The sequence below is a fragment of the Elephas maximus genome, chromosome 17, assembly GCF_024166365.1.
Source record: "Elephas maximus indicus isolate mEleMax1 chromosome 17, mEleMax1 primary haplotype, whole genome shotgun sequence".
NCBI lineage: Eukaryota > Metazoa > Chordata > Mammalia > Proboscidea > Elephantidae > Elephas > Elephas maximus.
Window position 1 is genome coordinate 44514959 of NC_064835.1, and position 13764 is coordinate 44528722.

At 40.5% G+C, this 13764-nt stretch overlaps 1 gene segment (V, D, J or C); it reads left to right on the plus strand.

Annotated features, from left to right (window-relative positions):
* The first annotated feature begins 1142 nt into the window (after nt 1-1142).
* The window catches only part of LOC126060234 (immunoglobulin kappa variable 4-1-like), a 49013-nt gene continuing 36391 nt past the window's right edge, over nt 1143-13764 (plus strand). The window contains 2 exon segments of the V gene segment in view: nt 1143-1245; nt 1469-1840. Coding sequence covers nt 1197-1245; nt 1469-1840 — 421 coding nt within the window.

Sequence of the window (13764 nt, forward strand, 5' to 3'; positions counted from 1 at the left end):
ATCCTCACAGTCTTTGCTGTTTGACCCCAACGTTGCAGCCACTGTGTCAATCCATTTCTTTGAGGCTCTTTCTCTTTTTCATTCACTCTACTTTATGATGCATGATGTCCTTCTCCAGGGACTCGTCCCTCCTGATAACATGTCCAAAGTAAAAGAGTTTCAGTCCCACCTTAAACATTAAGCTGCTCCAGGCAGACCAAGGCTGCGTGTACCTGGAATGAAACTCCTTGAAGACTTGATATTCAATCACAACTTTAAAAGGAAATCCTGTTTGTTTTTTCCTATCCATTTCCACAATGAATCTAGAGCCCTCTTCTTAGGTCCCAGCCTTTGTGGACATGATAGGTTCCACTTTCTCTTTGGTTCACACTTCCTCTGTGATCTGAGCCCTCCCCAGCCTAATTCAATGTAGGGTCCCTGAGGACTTTCCACATGGGTGAATTCTGGCCCTGTCTTCCATTTCTCTGGCCCTTGCGTAGCCCTGGAATCCAATATCAAGGACTTGCAGTGTTTTTAGGTATCCTACAAGATACAAGTGTCTTTAGAGTGCAGACATGTTCTAGCTATAATTTTTTATCAAATATTGAGGCAAAAATTTACCATATTCTTTCCTTTATTTTGTTATTTTTTTTCCCCAGTATTTCTTATCATTTCCCGTAAGTGTTGATTTGAGGAAACTAGTCTCTCATTTATGGAACCTGAACCCATTTAAGACTGTTTTTAAGTTAAAACTGAAGGTATTCGTTAGATCATGGGTGCTTCAAGCAGTTGTGATGGGCTACTAACATACTAACATAAAGGTTTGCAATTGGGACACACCCAGTGGTACCCTGGAATAAAAGCCTGTCAACCTGCTTCTGTAAAGAAAACAGGCAAGGAAACCCTATGGAGCAGCTCTACTGTGTAACACATAGGGTTGCCATGGTTGGAATCCCCTGAACTGTGAGAGGTTTTATTTTAAGTTGATATTAGAGCTTCTAAGTACTGTGTTTCTACTGATAAAATGATACTTTCTGTGATATTTTTGGCTCTTGATGTACATTGGTTAGTTTCACAAACTGTGGTCCATGTAATTTGCTTTCAATTCACTGATTGCTTTGCATAGGCCCCTCCACACCCAGGCTAGCTGCTCAGATATTATAAACGGGGCCTCTGCAATGTGAGCTGATCTGCATCAGGCAGGCAGGGGCAGCAAGATGGTGCCACAGACCCTGTTCCTCATGTCCCTGTTGCTCTGGGCCTCTGGTGAGAAATTAAAAGTGCTTCAATCCCTGCAGAGCAGAATCTTTGTAGAGCTGAGAAATGATTTTAAGATATAGTGGGAAATGATGGTTATTTCCACATGGAACCAATTATGTGCTGATACCTAATATCACTAAATGTTTTTCTATTGGGGGGATATTTTAATGTGTGTACGAAAAAGTGTGTGTATAAATGTATGCATGGTAATTGGCCGCTCTGATTACAGGTGCCAGTGGGGACATCATAATGACCCAGTCTCCAGCTTCCCTGGCTGCGTCTCCAGGAGAAACAGTGACCATCAAATGCAAGGCCAGCCAGAGTCTTTCTAAAAGCATGATGTTTTCCAGCAGGGACTTCTTAGCCTGGCACCAGCAGAAACCAGGACAGGCTCCTAAGCGGCTCATCTATGGGGCATCTAACCGGGCATCTGGGGTCCCTGACCGGTTCAGTGGCAGTGGGTCTGGGACAGACTTCACTCTCACCATCAGCAACTTCCAGGCTGAAGATGCCGCACTTTATTATTGTCAGCAGGGTAAAGAGCTACCTCCCACAGTGCTTCAGCCTCGAACAAAAACCTCCTCCCGAGGGCTACAGGCCAGTGAGTCTTCACTGCACCAGCTGCTTCCTTTCTGCTCAGCCCTGAACATGCATGCTTCCTCTCTCTGCCCCAAAACCTGCATCTCCTGACTAATTCCTTGGAGTATTTGCAGGTTCCAGGAGAAAATGAAGGGATGTGGCTTCTTCTGGATCTACTTTCGTGATAAATTAAAGAAAAAAAAAAATGCTCTAAAAATGTTTTGTAAGCTTTGTCAGGAGTTTTCATGTCACAGGAACCTCCATGTTTCATATGGATAGATCATGTGACTGATTTCAGAAGGGTTCACTGTGCTTTATACCCTGAAAGATCAGTTCTCTTTTCCCTGTGCCTTCTTGACTCTGGAACATTCCCATTTTATTTCCTTGTTTTTCTGGACTTTTTTCCTTTCTGTGCCTTTACCCCTCATTACTCTGGACCTAACCCAATATTAAACCTGGACCCTTCATATTTAAAATCGCCCTCACAGAAAGTGGTATTTCTCTCTTCTGTTTTCCTTCCATGGATCCTGTTTTCCAGCCAAGTCTTCCTGGCCAACATCAATGAAGGCATTTTCATGCTCTAAGCTCCCATTTTACTGCCTTTTGTCCTCTCTCCATGTCTTTCAGGGGCACTCATTCTTTTAAAGACCAGACTCTAACTCATTAATCCTATCACTCTAGAAACATGTGATAGCTTTCCCATGTTCGCTTTCTTTAGTTGTCAGTTCCTCTTTGCATTAGTCCCTTGGGTACCCAAGTTTAATTTAGTGACTGAAGGAAATCATGGTTCTTTCTGTTTGCAAGTTGCCATCTTGTGAGTCCATGACTCATGAGAATTCAATGCATAATATTATCTGATTGTTGTGATCCATAGGGTTTTCTCTGGCTGATTTCCCAGAAGTAGGTCACCAGGCCTTTCTTTCTAGTCTGTATTAGTCTGCAAGTGCTACTGAAACCTGCTCAGCATCACAAAAACACTTGTAGAGGAAGTATGGTGAGGGAGGCCCATAGGTCCCTGCTACGTTGTATGCTGATGACAACCCAAGTAGTGTTTCCTGTCAGTATAGTTGAGAGTCTAACTGGCCCTGCAGCTAATGGAGACTTTCTCTCCTGGGAGAAAGCCAGAGATTCTGGCACCTAGTGAGCAGGATCTGACCACTGGGACCTAAAATGTCAGACACATGAGGATGATCCAGAGATACTGTGTAATCAGAGATACAAGTAACATCAAACCAATGTTCTCTAACTGGGACAAGTGGACAGGACTTGGTGGCTTCTAGTGTTTATTACATATCTCATTTCAAAATGTAGACCTATCTAAATAGGAGGATCACTCTGGAAGAAAATTCCATGTCTAAGAGATGAGGCTTCTGGAGCAGATAGAGGAAGTGTGCATGTTCAGGACTGTGCAGAGAGGAAGTAGCTGGTGCAGTGAAGACTCACAGGTCTCCAGCCCTGGGAAGGAACTTGTATTTGAAGTTAAACAGTGTGAGAGGTTAGCCATAATGTTTCTAACAGCAACAATTTGCCATGTCTTCAGTTTGGAAGATGCTGATTATGATGGACCCACTGCCACTAAACAGGTCAGGGATCTCAGATGCCTAGTTGGATGCAAAGGAGAAAAGCAGCTTCGGAGCCTGCCCTGGTTTTTGCTTATACCAGGCCAAGACGCTGCTAACACTCTGCCTGGACTTGCACTGATGGGGATCATTCTTCTGGAGACATGGTCAGGGAGACAGGAGACTGTGTTATCACAATGTCTCTACTGGCTTCTGCAATCAGAGAGGACAATTACCATACATATATGTATACACAAACTTGTTCATAGGCATTTTAAAATATATTATTTTGAATGGGCATTTTAGTGGAATACCTCTCACACATAATTGAGTCATTTTTGGAAATAGCCATCATTTCCCACTATGTCTTAAATCATTTTTCAGCTCTACAAAGATATTTCTTTAAAGGGATCCAGGCAGTGTTCATTTGTCACCAGAGACCCAGAACAACAGGAACATGAGGACAGGAGCTTGTAATACCATCTTGCTGCCTCCACCTGCCTGATAAAGATCAGTACACATTGCAAAGTCCCTATTTATAAAACCTGAGCAGCCGGACTGGGCCTGGAGGATCTATTCAAAGCCTTCATTGAATGTGGAAGCAAAGGACGTGGGCAGTGGGTTGTGAAAGTAACCCATGTAAATCAAGATCGAATCACTAGAAAAGAAAAAGTAGGCAACTTAGAAGCTCTCATATCAACATAGAAACTCTAAAACTACAAGCAGTAGCTTCTCTTAAGAGCTTCTACTTAAAATAAGAAAAAAAATTGAAATGGGTTCAGGGCCCATAAACGATGGGCTAGTTTCCTGATTTCTGCAATCCTGGTGAAATAATATAAAATGCTCGAAATATATAAAAGAGAGTGAGGAGTAAGAAGAGATGACAATGGAGAAATTGTGGTTCACTTTTTGATAAAAATTTATGGCCAGAAAATGTCTGAGCTCTAAACCCAATGTTATCCTGAAGGACAGTTGAAGTCACTGTATACAGTAATGAATTACTTCTAGAGATATGTAAAATCCAAGAAAATGAAAGACAGACCTAGAAATTACCAATGTGGGGAGTCCTGAGGGACCCTATGTTGTGCTAGAGCCAAGGGATGGTGGCTCTAATCTCAAAGACCCTATGAACCAGAGAAACTAAAGGTATCCTTCAAAGAGCTGCTAGAAAATGGTCAAAGGGCTCTAGGGTCATTGTGGAAATGGACAGGGAATAATAAGCAAAATTTCCTTGGGAAGTTTTGTCTGGAAGTCAGCCTTCCAAGGAGTTTCACTCCAGCTATGTATGTCCTAGGCGTGTCTGGAACTCTCCAACCTTGAAATTAGTTTAAGAAGGCCCAATCAATAGAAAGCTGCTCTAGAAGAGGGCATACCCATCATAAACCCTCAGGGCACCTCACAAATAAGTTTTCAAAGACTGATACCACCAAGAAGTCAGAGATCCTTGACATCCAAGAAAATAAGATAACTAAGATATGAATATGAATGTGAAGCGACTGAAATAACAGAAAACAAAAGGTGTTCTCCTCACACTTTAGATTTGGAGGCTATGTGAGCTTATTTAAAGAAATAAATGATAAACTTTACATTGTATGAAAGGCATGGAAAACTAAATGCAGGGTACTATGTATCTGAAAAAAAAAATCCAGAAATTAGATGCAGAATACACTTCCATCAGTTTGTCATACCGTGAGGGCTTGCATATTGCTGTGATGCTGGTAGCTATGCCACCAATATACAAATACCAGGTGGGTCACCACAGTGGGCCTGGTTTCAGTTGAGCTTCTAGAGTAAGACAGACTAGGATGAAGGACCTGGTGGTCTGCTTCTGAAAGAATTAGCCAGTGAAAGCCTTATTAATAGCAGCAGAACAATGTCTGTTTCACTGCCAGAAGAGGAGCCCCTCAGGTTGGAAGGCACTCAAAAGATGACTGGGGAAGAGCTGCCTCCTTAAACTTGAGTTGACCTTAATGCTGTGCATGAAGTCTAGCTTTTGGGACATTCACGTGCTGATATGGCATGACTCAAAGTCAGAAGAACCAGGTGAACATCCTTTAATAATGGAAATGTAGAATGTACGAACTGTAATTAGGAAAAGAGAAATTGTCAGAATTGAAATAGAATGCATAAAGATCAATATCCTAGATATTATTCAGCCAAAATGGACTGGTATTGGTCATTTTGAGTTGGAAAATCATATGATCTATTATGCCAGGAATGATAACTTGAAGAGGAATGGTGTTGCATTTATCAAGAAGAACAATTTAAAATCTATCCTGAAATACAATGTTGACAGTGAGAGAATAACATCTACACATATACAAGTAAGACCAGTTAATAGGAGTATTATTCAAATTTACCCACTAACCACTAAGGCCAAAGGTGAAGAAATAGAAGATTTTTACCAAGTTCTGCAGTCTGAAATTGATCGAATACCCAATCAGTATGGTGACAGGAATGTGAAAGTTGGAAACAAAGAGGAAGGATCAGTAATTGAAAACTATGGCCTTGGTGACAGAAAGGATGCTGGAGATTGCATGATTTAGGGGGGACGAAAAGAGATGGTCCAGGTTTGGTGACTATATAGAAGTCTTTCAATGAGATCTAAGGTAAAGGAGAAGAGTGAAACAGGACATAACTGGAGGGAGATGTGAAATCAGGACAGTTTTTAAAAAAGATGTTTCATGCTGACGGAAATGATGCTAAAGTGTGGAAGACACAGATAGTTGAGAAAAGAGAAGTGAGAAATGCCAAGATACCCTTGGGAGGGACAGTGGTATAGGACTGGCCTCAGGTAGGAGGGCTGTCTACTCATCTACAGTAACAGGAAGAAAGGAAGGCAGAACATGGGAATGTAGATGCCTGTAGATCAGAAGATACATGAGAGGAGCTAGTGGAAGCTCTTCTAAGAAACAGGAAATGAGGTCATTTGCTTGGCATTTCACAAACTGAAAGAACTGAAGAAAAAATTCAAGCCTTGAGTTGCAATAGTGAAGAATTCTGTGGGGAAAATATTAAATGATGCCGGAAGCATCAGAAGAAGATGGAAGGAATACACACAGTCATTATACCAAAAAGAATTAGCCCAAATTTAACCATCTCCAGAGGTGGCATGTGATCAGGAACTGATGGTACTGAAAGAGGAAGTCTAAGTTGCTCTGAAGTCATTGACGAAAAACAAGGCTTCAGGAATTGATGGAATATCAATTGAAATGTTTCATCAAACAGATGCAATGCTGTAGGTGCTCACTCGTCTATGCCAAGAAATATGGAAGACAGCTTCCTGGCCATATTTATGCCTGCTCCCAAGAAAGGTGATCCAACATCCATATTTATGCCTGTTCCCAAGAAAGGTGATCCAACTGAATGTGGAAATTATACAACAATATCATTAATATCACAAACAAGCAAAATTTTGTTGAAGATCGTTCAAAAATGGCTGCAGCAGTATATCGACAGGGAAGTGCCAGAAATTCAGGCTGGTTTCAGAAGAGGACATGGAACCAGGGATATCACTCCTAATGTCAGATGGATCCTGGCTGAAAGCAGAGAATACCAGAAGGATGTTTACCCGTGTTTTACTGACTATGCAAAGACATTTGACTGTGTGGATCATAACATACTATGGATAACACTGTGAAGAATGGGAGTTCCAGAACAATTATTTGTGCTCATGAGGAACCTTTACATAGATCAAGAGGCAGTTGTTTGGAGAGAACAAGGGGATACTGATTGGTTTAAAGTCACGAAAGGTGTGCGTCAGGGTTGTATTCTTTCACATCTATTTAATCTGCATGTTGAACAAATGATCTGAGAAGCCGGAGTATATGAAGAAGAATGGAGCATCATGATTGGAGGAAGACTCATTAGCAACCTGCGTTATGCAGATGACACAACCTTTCTTGCTGAAAGTGAAGAGGACTTGAAGCACTTACTAATGAAGATCAAAGACCACAGCCTTCAGTATGGATTACACCTCAACATAAAGAAAATAAAAATCCTCACAAATGGACCACTGAGCAACATCATTATAAACGGAGACAAGATTGAAGTTGTCAAGGATTTTGTTTTACTTGGATCCACAATCAATAGCCATGGAAGCAGCTGTCAGGAAGACGCATTGCATTGGGAAAATCTACTGCAAAGGATCTCTTCAAAGTGTTGAAGAGCAGAAATGTCACCATGAAGACTACAGTGTGCCTGACCCAAGCCATGGTTTTTTCAATTGCATCATATGCATGTGAAAGCTGGACAATGAATAAGGAAGACTGAAGAAGAGTTGACGCCTTTGAATTGTGGTATTGGCGAAGAATATTGAATATACCATGGACTGCCAAAAGAACGAACAAATCTGTCTTGGACGAAGTGAGGTCAGAATGCTCCTTAGAGGAAAGGATTGCGATACTGCGTCTTACATATTTTGGACATGGTGTCAGGATGGATGAGTCCCTGGAGAAGGACATCATGCTTGGCAGAGTACAGGGTCAGCAGAAAAGAGGAAGACCCTCAACAAGGTGGATTGGCACAGTGGCTGCAACAATGAGCTCAAGCATAACAACGATTGTAAGGATGGTGCAGGATCAGGCAGGTTTTCATTCTGTTGTGCATAGGGTCGCTATGAGTCGGAGCCGACTTGATGACATCTAACAGCAAAGAAAACAAAGAATGACAAGTAGCTGTTAAAACTGAAGAGAAAAGAAAAGAGAAAGGGTGCAGACTGAATGAACCAGGTAAATGAAATACAATTGTGAGGCAGGATTAAGGGCTGTCCTGAAGTAGTGTGCATAAAATTTATGGTGAGATGAATCAGAATAATTATGTGTTTTTCTCCAACCACGTTAGGGCCATGGAAGCACGTAAGTGGAGGGTGGATTTTTTCCTAGGGTTTAGGTTTTTGGTATAATGACTCTGTGTATTTCTTCCATCTTCTTTTGATGCTTCCTGTGTAGTTTAATATTTTCCCCATAGAATCCTTCACTATTGCAACATGAGGCTTGAATTTTGAATTTTCAGTTTGAGAATCGCTGAGCGTTTTCTTCCCTTTTGGTTTACCATCTCCAGCTCTTTGCACAGGTCATTGTAGTACTTTACTTTGTCTTCTCGAGATCCCCTTTGAAATTTTCCGTTCAGTTCTTTTACTTCATCAATTCTTCCTTTTGCTTTAGCTGCTTGACTTTCGAGACCAAGTTTCAGAGTCTCCTCTGACATCTGTCTTGGTCTTTTCTTTCTTTCCTGTCTTTTCAATGACCTCTTGCTTTCTTTATGGATGACGTCCTTGATGTCATTCCACAACTGGTCTGGTCTTTGGTTACTAGTGTTCAATGAGTCAAATCTATTCTTGAGATGGTCTCTATATTCAGGTGGGGTATACTCAAGGTCATATTTTGGTTCTCATGGACTTCCTCTGATTTTCTTCAGTTTCAGCTTGAACTTGCATATGAGAAATTGATGTCTGTTCCACAGTCGGACCCTGGCCTTGTTCTGGCTGAAGATATTGAGCTTTTCCATCATTTCTTTCCACAGATATAATCAATGATTTCTGTATGTATACTCTTCGTATATAGTCGCCGTTTATGATGGTGAAAGAAGGTATTGGCAATGAGGAAGTCGTTGGTCTTGCTAAATTCTATCATTCAATATCCAGCATTGTGTCTATCACCAAGACCATATTTTCCAAATACTGATCCTTCTTTTTTGCTTCCAACTTTTGCATTCCGATCTCCAGTAATTATGAATGCATCTTGATTGCATGTTCGATCAATCTCAGACTGTAGCAGCTGATAAAAATCTTCTATTTCCTCATCTTTGGTCCTAGTGGTTGGTGCGTAAATTTGAATAATAGTCGCATTAACTGGTCTTCCTTGTAGGCATATGGATATCATCCTATGACTGACAGCGTTGTACTTAAGGATACATCTTGAAATGTTCTTTTTGATGATGAACGCAACACCATTCCTCTTTGAGTTGTCATTCCCAGCAGAGTACACTATATGATTGTCTGATTCAAAGTGGCCAATACCAGTGCATTTCAGCTCACTAATGCCTAGGATATCGATGTTTATGTGTTCCATTTCATTTTTGACCCTTTCCAGTATTCCGAGATTCATACATTCCAGGTTCCAATTTTTAACGGATGTTTGGCGCTGTTTCTTCTCATTTTGAGTCATATCACACCAGGAAATGAAGATCCTGAAAGCTTTACTCCATCCACGTCATTAAGGTCATCTCTACTTTGAGGAGGCAGCCCTTCCCCAGTCATGTTTTGAGTGCCTTCCAACCTGGGGGGCTCATCTTACAGCTCTATATCATACAATGTCCCACTGCTATTCATAAGGTTTTACTTGCTAATGTATTTCAGAAGTAGACTGCTGGGTCTTTCTTCCTAGTCTGTCTTAGTCTGGAAACTCACATGAAACCTGTCCTCCATGGGTGACCCTGTTGGTACTTGAATACTGATGGCATAGCTTCCCGCATCACAGCAACATGCAAGCTCCCACAGTACAACAAACTGACAGACATGTGGAGGACAAACAGAGGTAGAACACCTTAATAGACCCATAAAAAATCAGAGATTGAAAAGGTAATCAAAAAACTTCCAACAACAACAACAAAAAAACCCTGGCCCAGATGGCTTCACTGCAGAGTTCTACCAAACTTTTAGAGAAGAGTTAACACCACTACTGCTAAAGGTATTTCAGAGCATAGAAAGGGACGGAATACTCCCAAACTCATTGTAAGAAGCCAGCATATGCCTGATACCAAAACCAGGTAAAGAAATATCACAAAAAAAGGAATTACAAACCTATATCCCTCATGAACTTGGATGCAAAAAAACTCAACAAAATTCTAGCTGATAGAATTCAACAACGTATCAAAAAAATAATTCACCATGACCAGGTGGGATTCATAGCAGGTGTGCACAGGTGGCTCAACATTAGGAAAACAATTAATGTAATCCATCATATAAACAAAACAAAAGACAAGAATCACATGATTTTATCAATTGATTCAGAAAAGGCATTTGACAAAGTGCAACACCTATTGATGAGAAAAAGTGTCAGCAAAATAGGAGTAGAAATGATAAAGGGCATTTATACAAAGCCAATAACCAACATCATCCTAAATGGAGACAGCCTGAAAGCATTCCCCTTGAGATCGGGAACCAAACAAGGATGCCTTTTATCACCACTCTTATTTAACATTGTGCTGGAGGTCCTTTCCAGATCAATTAGGCTAGGTAAAGAAATAAAGGGCATCCAGGTTGGCAAGGAAGAAGTAAAATGATCTCTGTTTGCAGATAAAAGGATGTTATACACAGAAAAGCCTAAGGAATCCTCCAGAAAACTACTGAAACTAATAAAAGAGTTCAGCAGATTATCAGGATACAAGATAAACATACAAAAATCTGTTGGATTCCTATACACCAACAAAAAGAACATCAAAGAGGAAGTCACCAAATCAATACCGTTTACAGTAGCCCCCAAGAATACAAAATACATGGGAATATATCTTACCAGAGATGTAAAGGCTTATACAAAGAAAATTAGAAAACACTTCTGCAAGAGACCTACATAAGGGGAAAAGCATACCTTTTACATGAATAGGAAGACTTAAAATTACAAAAATGTCTATTCTACCAAAAGCGATCTATAGATTTAATGCAATTCCGATCCAAATTCCAACGACATTTTTAATGAGATGGAGAAGCAAATCACCAAATTCTTATGGAAGGGAAAGAGGTCCCAGATAAGTAAAGCATTACTGAAAAAGAAGAACAAAGTGGGAGGCCTTACTCTACCTGATTTTGGAATCTATTATACAGCCACAGTAGTCAAAACAGCTTGGTACTGGTACAACAACAGATATGCGGACCAATGGAACAGAATTGAGAATCCAGACATACATCCATCCACAAATGAGCAGTTGATATTTGACAAAGGCCCCTAAGCAGTTCAATGAGGAAGAGACAGTCATTTTAACAGATGGTTCTGAAATAACGGAATATCCATTTGTAAAAAAATGAAACAAGACCCATACCACACTCCATGCACAAAAACAAGTTCAAAATGGATCAAAAAACTAAATATAAATTCTAAAACGATAAAGATCATGGAAGAAAAAATTAGGACAATAGTAGGAGCCCTAATACATGGCATAATTCCTATGCAAAACATTACTAACAATGCAGAAGAAAAAGTAGATAACTGGGAGCTCCTAAAAATCAAACACCAAGTCCAAGGACTTCATGATACTGCAAAAACTCCACTACGAAAAGTCAAATAACCCTATTAATCAACGGGCAAAAGATATGAATAGATACTTCAGTAAAGAAGACATCCAGGTAGCTAACAGATACATGAGGAAATGCTCATGATCATTAGCCATTAGACAAATGCAAATCAAAACTACAATGAGATTTCAACTCACTCCAACAAGGCTGGCATTAATCCAATAAAGACAAATGAATAAATGTTGGAGAGGCTGTGGAGAGACTGGAAAACTTATCCACTGCTGGTGGGAATGTCAAATGGCACAACCACTTTGGAAATCTATTTGGCACTTCCTTAAAAACCTAGAAACAGAATTATCATACAATCCAGCAATCTCACACCTTGGAATATATCCTAGAAAATAAGAGCCTTTACATGAACAGATATATGCACACCTTTGTTCACTGCAGCACTGTTTAAAATAGCAAAAGAATGGTAGCAACCATGGTGCCCATTAACCAATGGATGAATGGATAGATTATGGTATATTCACACAGTGGAATACTACCCATCAATAAAAAACAGTGATGAATCTGTGAAACTTTTCATAACATGGAGGAAACTAGTAGGCATTATGCTTAGTAAAATTTGTCCATTGCAAAATGAAAACTATTGTGTAAGGCCACTATTATAAGAACTCCAGAAATAGTTAAAACAGAGAAGAAAATATTCTTTAATGGTTACGAGAGGGGGAGGGAGAGAGGGTGAGAGAGGGGTATTCACTGATTAGGTAGTAGATAAGAACTACTTTAGGTGAAGGGAAAGACAACACACAATGCTGGTGAGGTCAGCACAACTCGGCTAAACCAAAAGCAAAAAAGTTTTCTGAATAAACTGAATACTTCCAAGGCCAGCGTAGAAGGGGCAGGGGTTTTGGGACCATGGCTTCAGGGGACAACTAAGTGAATTGGCATAATAAAATGTATTAAGAAAATATTCTTCATCCCACTTTGGAGAGTGGCGCCTGGGGTCTTAAACACTACCAAGCAGCCATGTAAGTTGTATCAATTAGTCTCAACCCATGTGGGTCAAAGGAGAATGAAGAACACCAAGGTCACAAGGTAATTACAAGCCCAAGAGACAGAAAAGGACACATAAACCAGAGACTACATCATCCTGAGACCACAAGAATTAGATGGTGCCTGGCTACAACCCATGAGTGCCCTGACAGGGAACACAGTAGAGAACCCCTGGGGGAGCAGGAGAGTAGTGTAATGCGGACAGTAAATTCTCAAAAAGACCAAACTTAATGGTCTGACTGAGACTAGAAGGACTCTGTGGTCATGGCCCCTAGAACTTCTGCTGGCCCTGGACAGGAACCATTCCCAAAGCCACCTCTTCAGACAGGGATTGGGCTGGACAATGGGTTGGAGAGGGATGCTGGTGAGGAGTGAGCTTCTTGGATCAAGTAGACACTTGAGACTATGTAGGCATTTCCTGCCTGGAGGGGAGGTGAGAGGGTAGAGGGGGTTAGAAGCTGGCAAAATGAACATGAAAAGGGAAAGTGGAGAGAGAGAGCGGGTTGTCTCATTAGGAGGAGAGCAGTTGGGAGTATGTAGCAAGGAGTATATAAGTTTTTGTGTGAGAGACTGACTTGATTTGTAAACTTTCACTTAAAGCACAATTAAACTTTTTAAAAAATAAGATTACTTGTAAAAAAAGATTGGTATCTGCTGATACGAGGTTAATTGTTTAAGAATGTTAGACCAAGTGCTGCAAACTATCCCTGGGGCCAAGTGAATTGTATTTCTAAAGAGCGCGCAAGTCAAAAAAGCTTGGTAGGGAAGAAAAATATTGTCTCTTATACATAAAGAGCTAATAGACCAGTATCAAGCAAGGGGAAAAGAGGAAAGAAATTATATGCCTCAGGTAGTGAATATGATATTCCTGGTTGCAACTTAATGAAATTGACGAATATCCTATCTTATTTCTCTCTCTTTCTTTATATGTATATATAAATTTGTTGCTGTTACGTGCCGGTTAGTTGGTTCTGACTCATGGTCACCGTGTGTACAGCACAAGGAGACACTGGCCATCATGCACCAGCCTTAGAATCATTGCTTTGTTTGAGCCCATTTTTGCAGCCACTGTGTCAATCCATCTTATTCCTCTTTTTG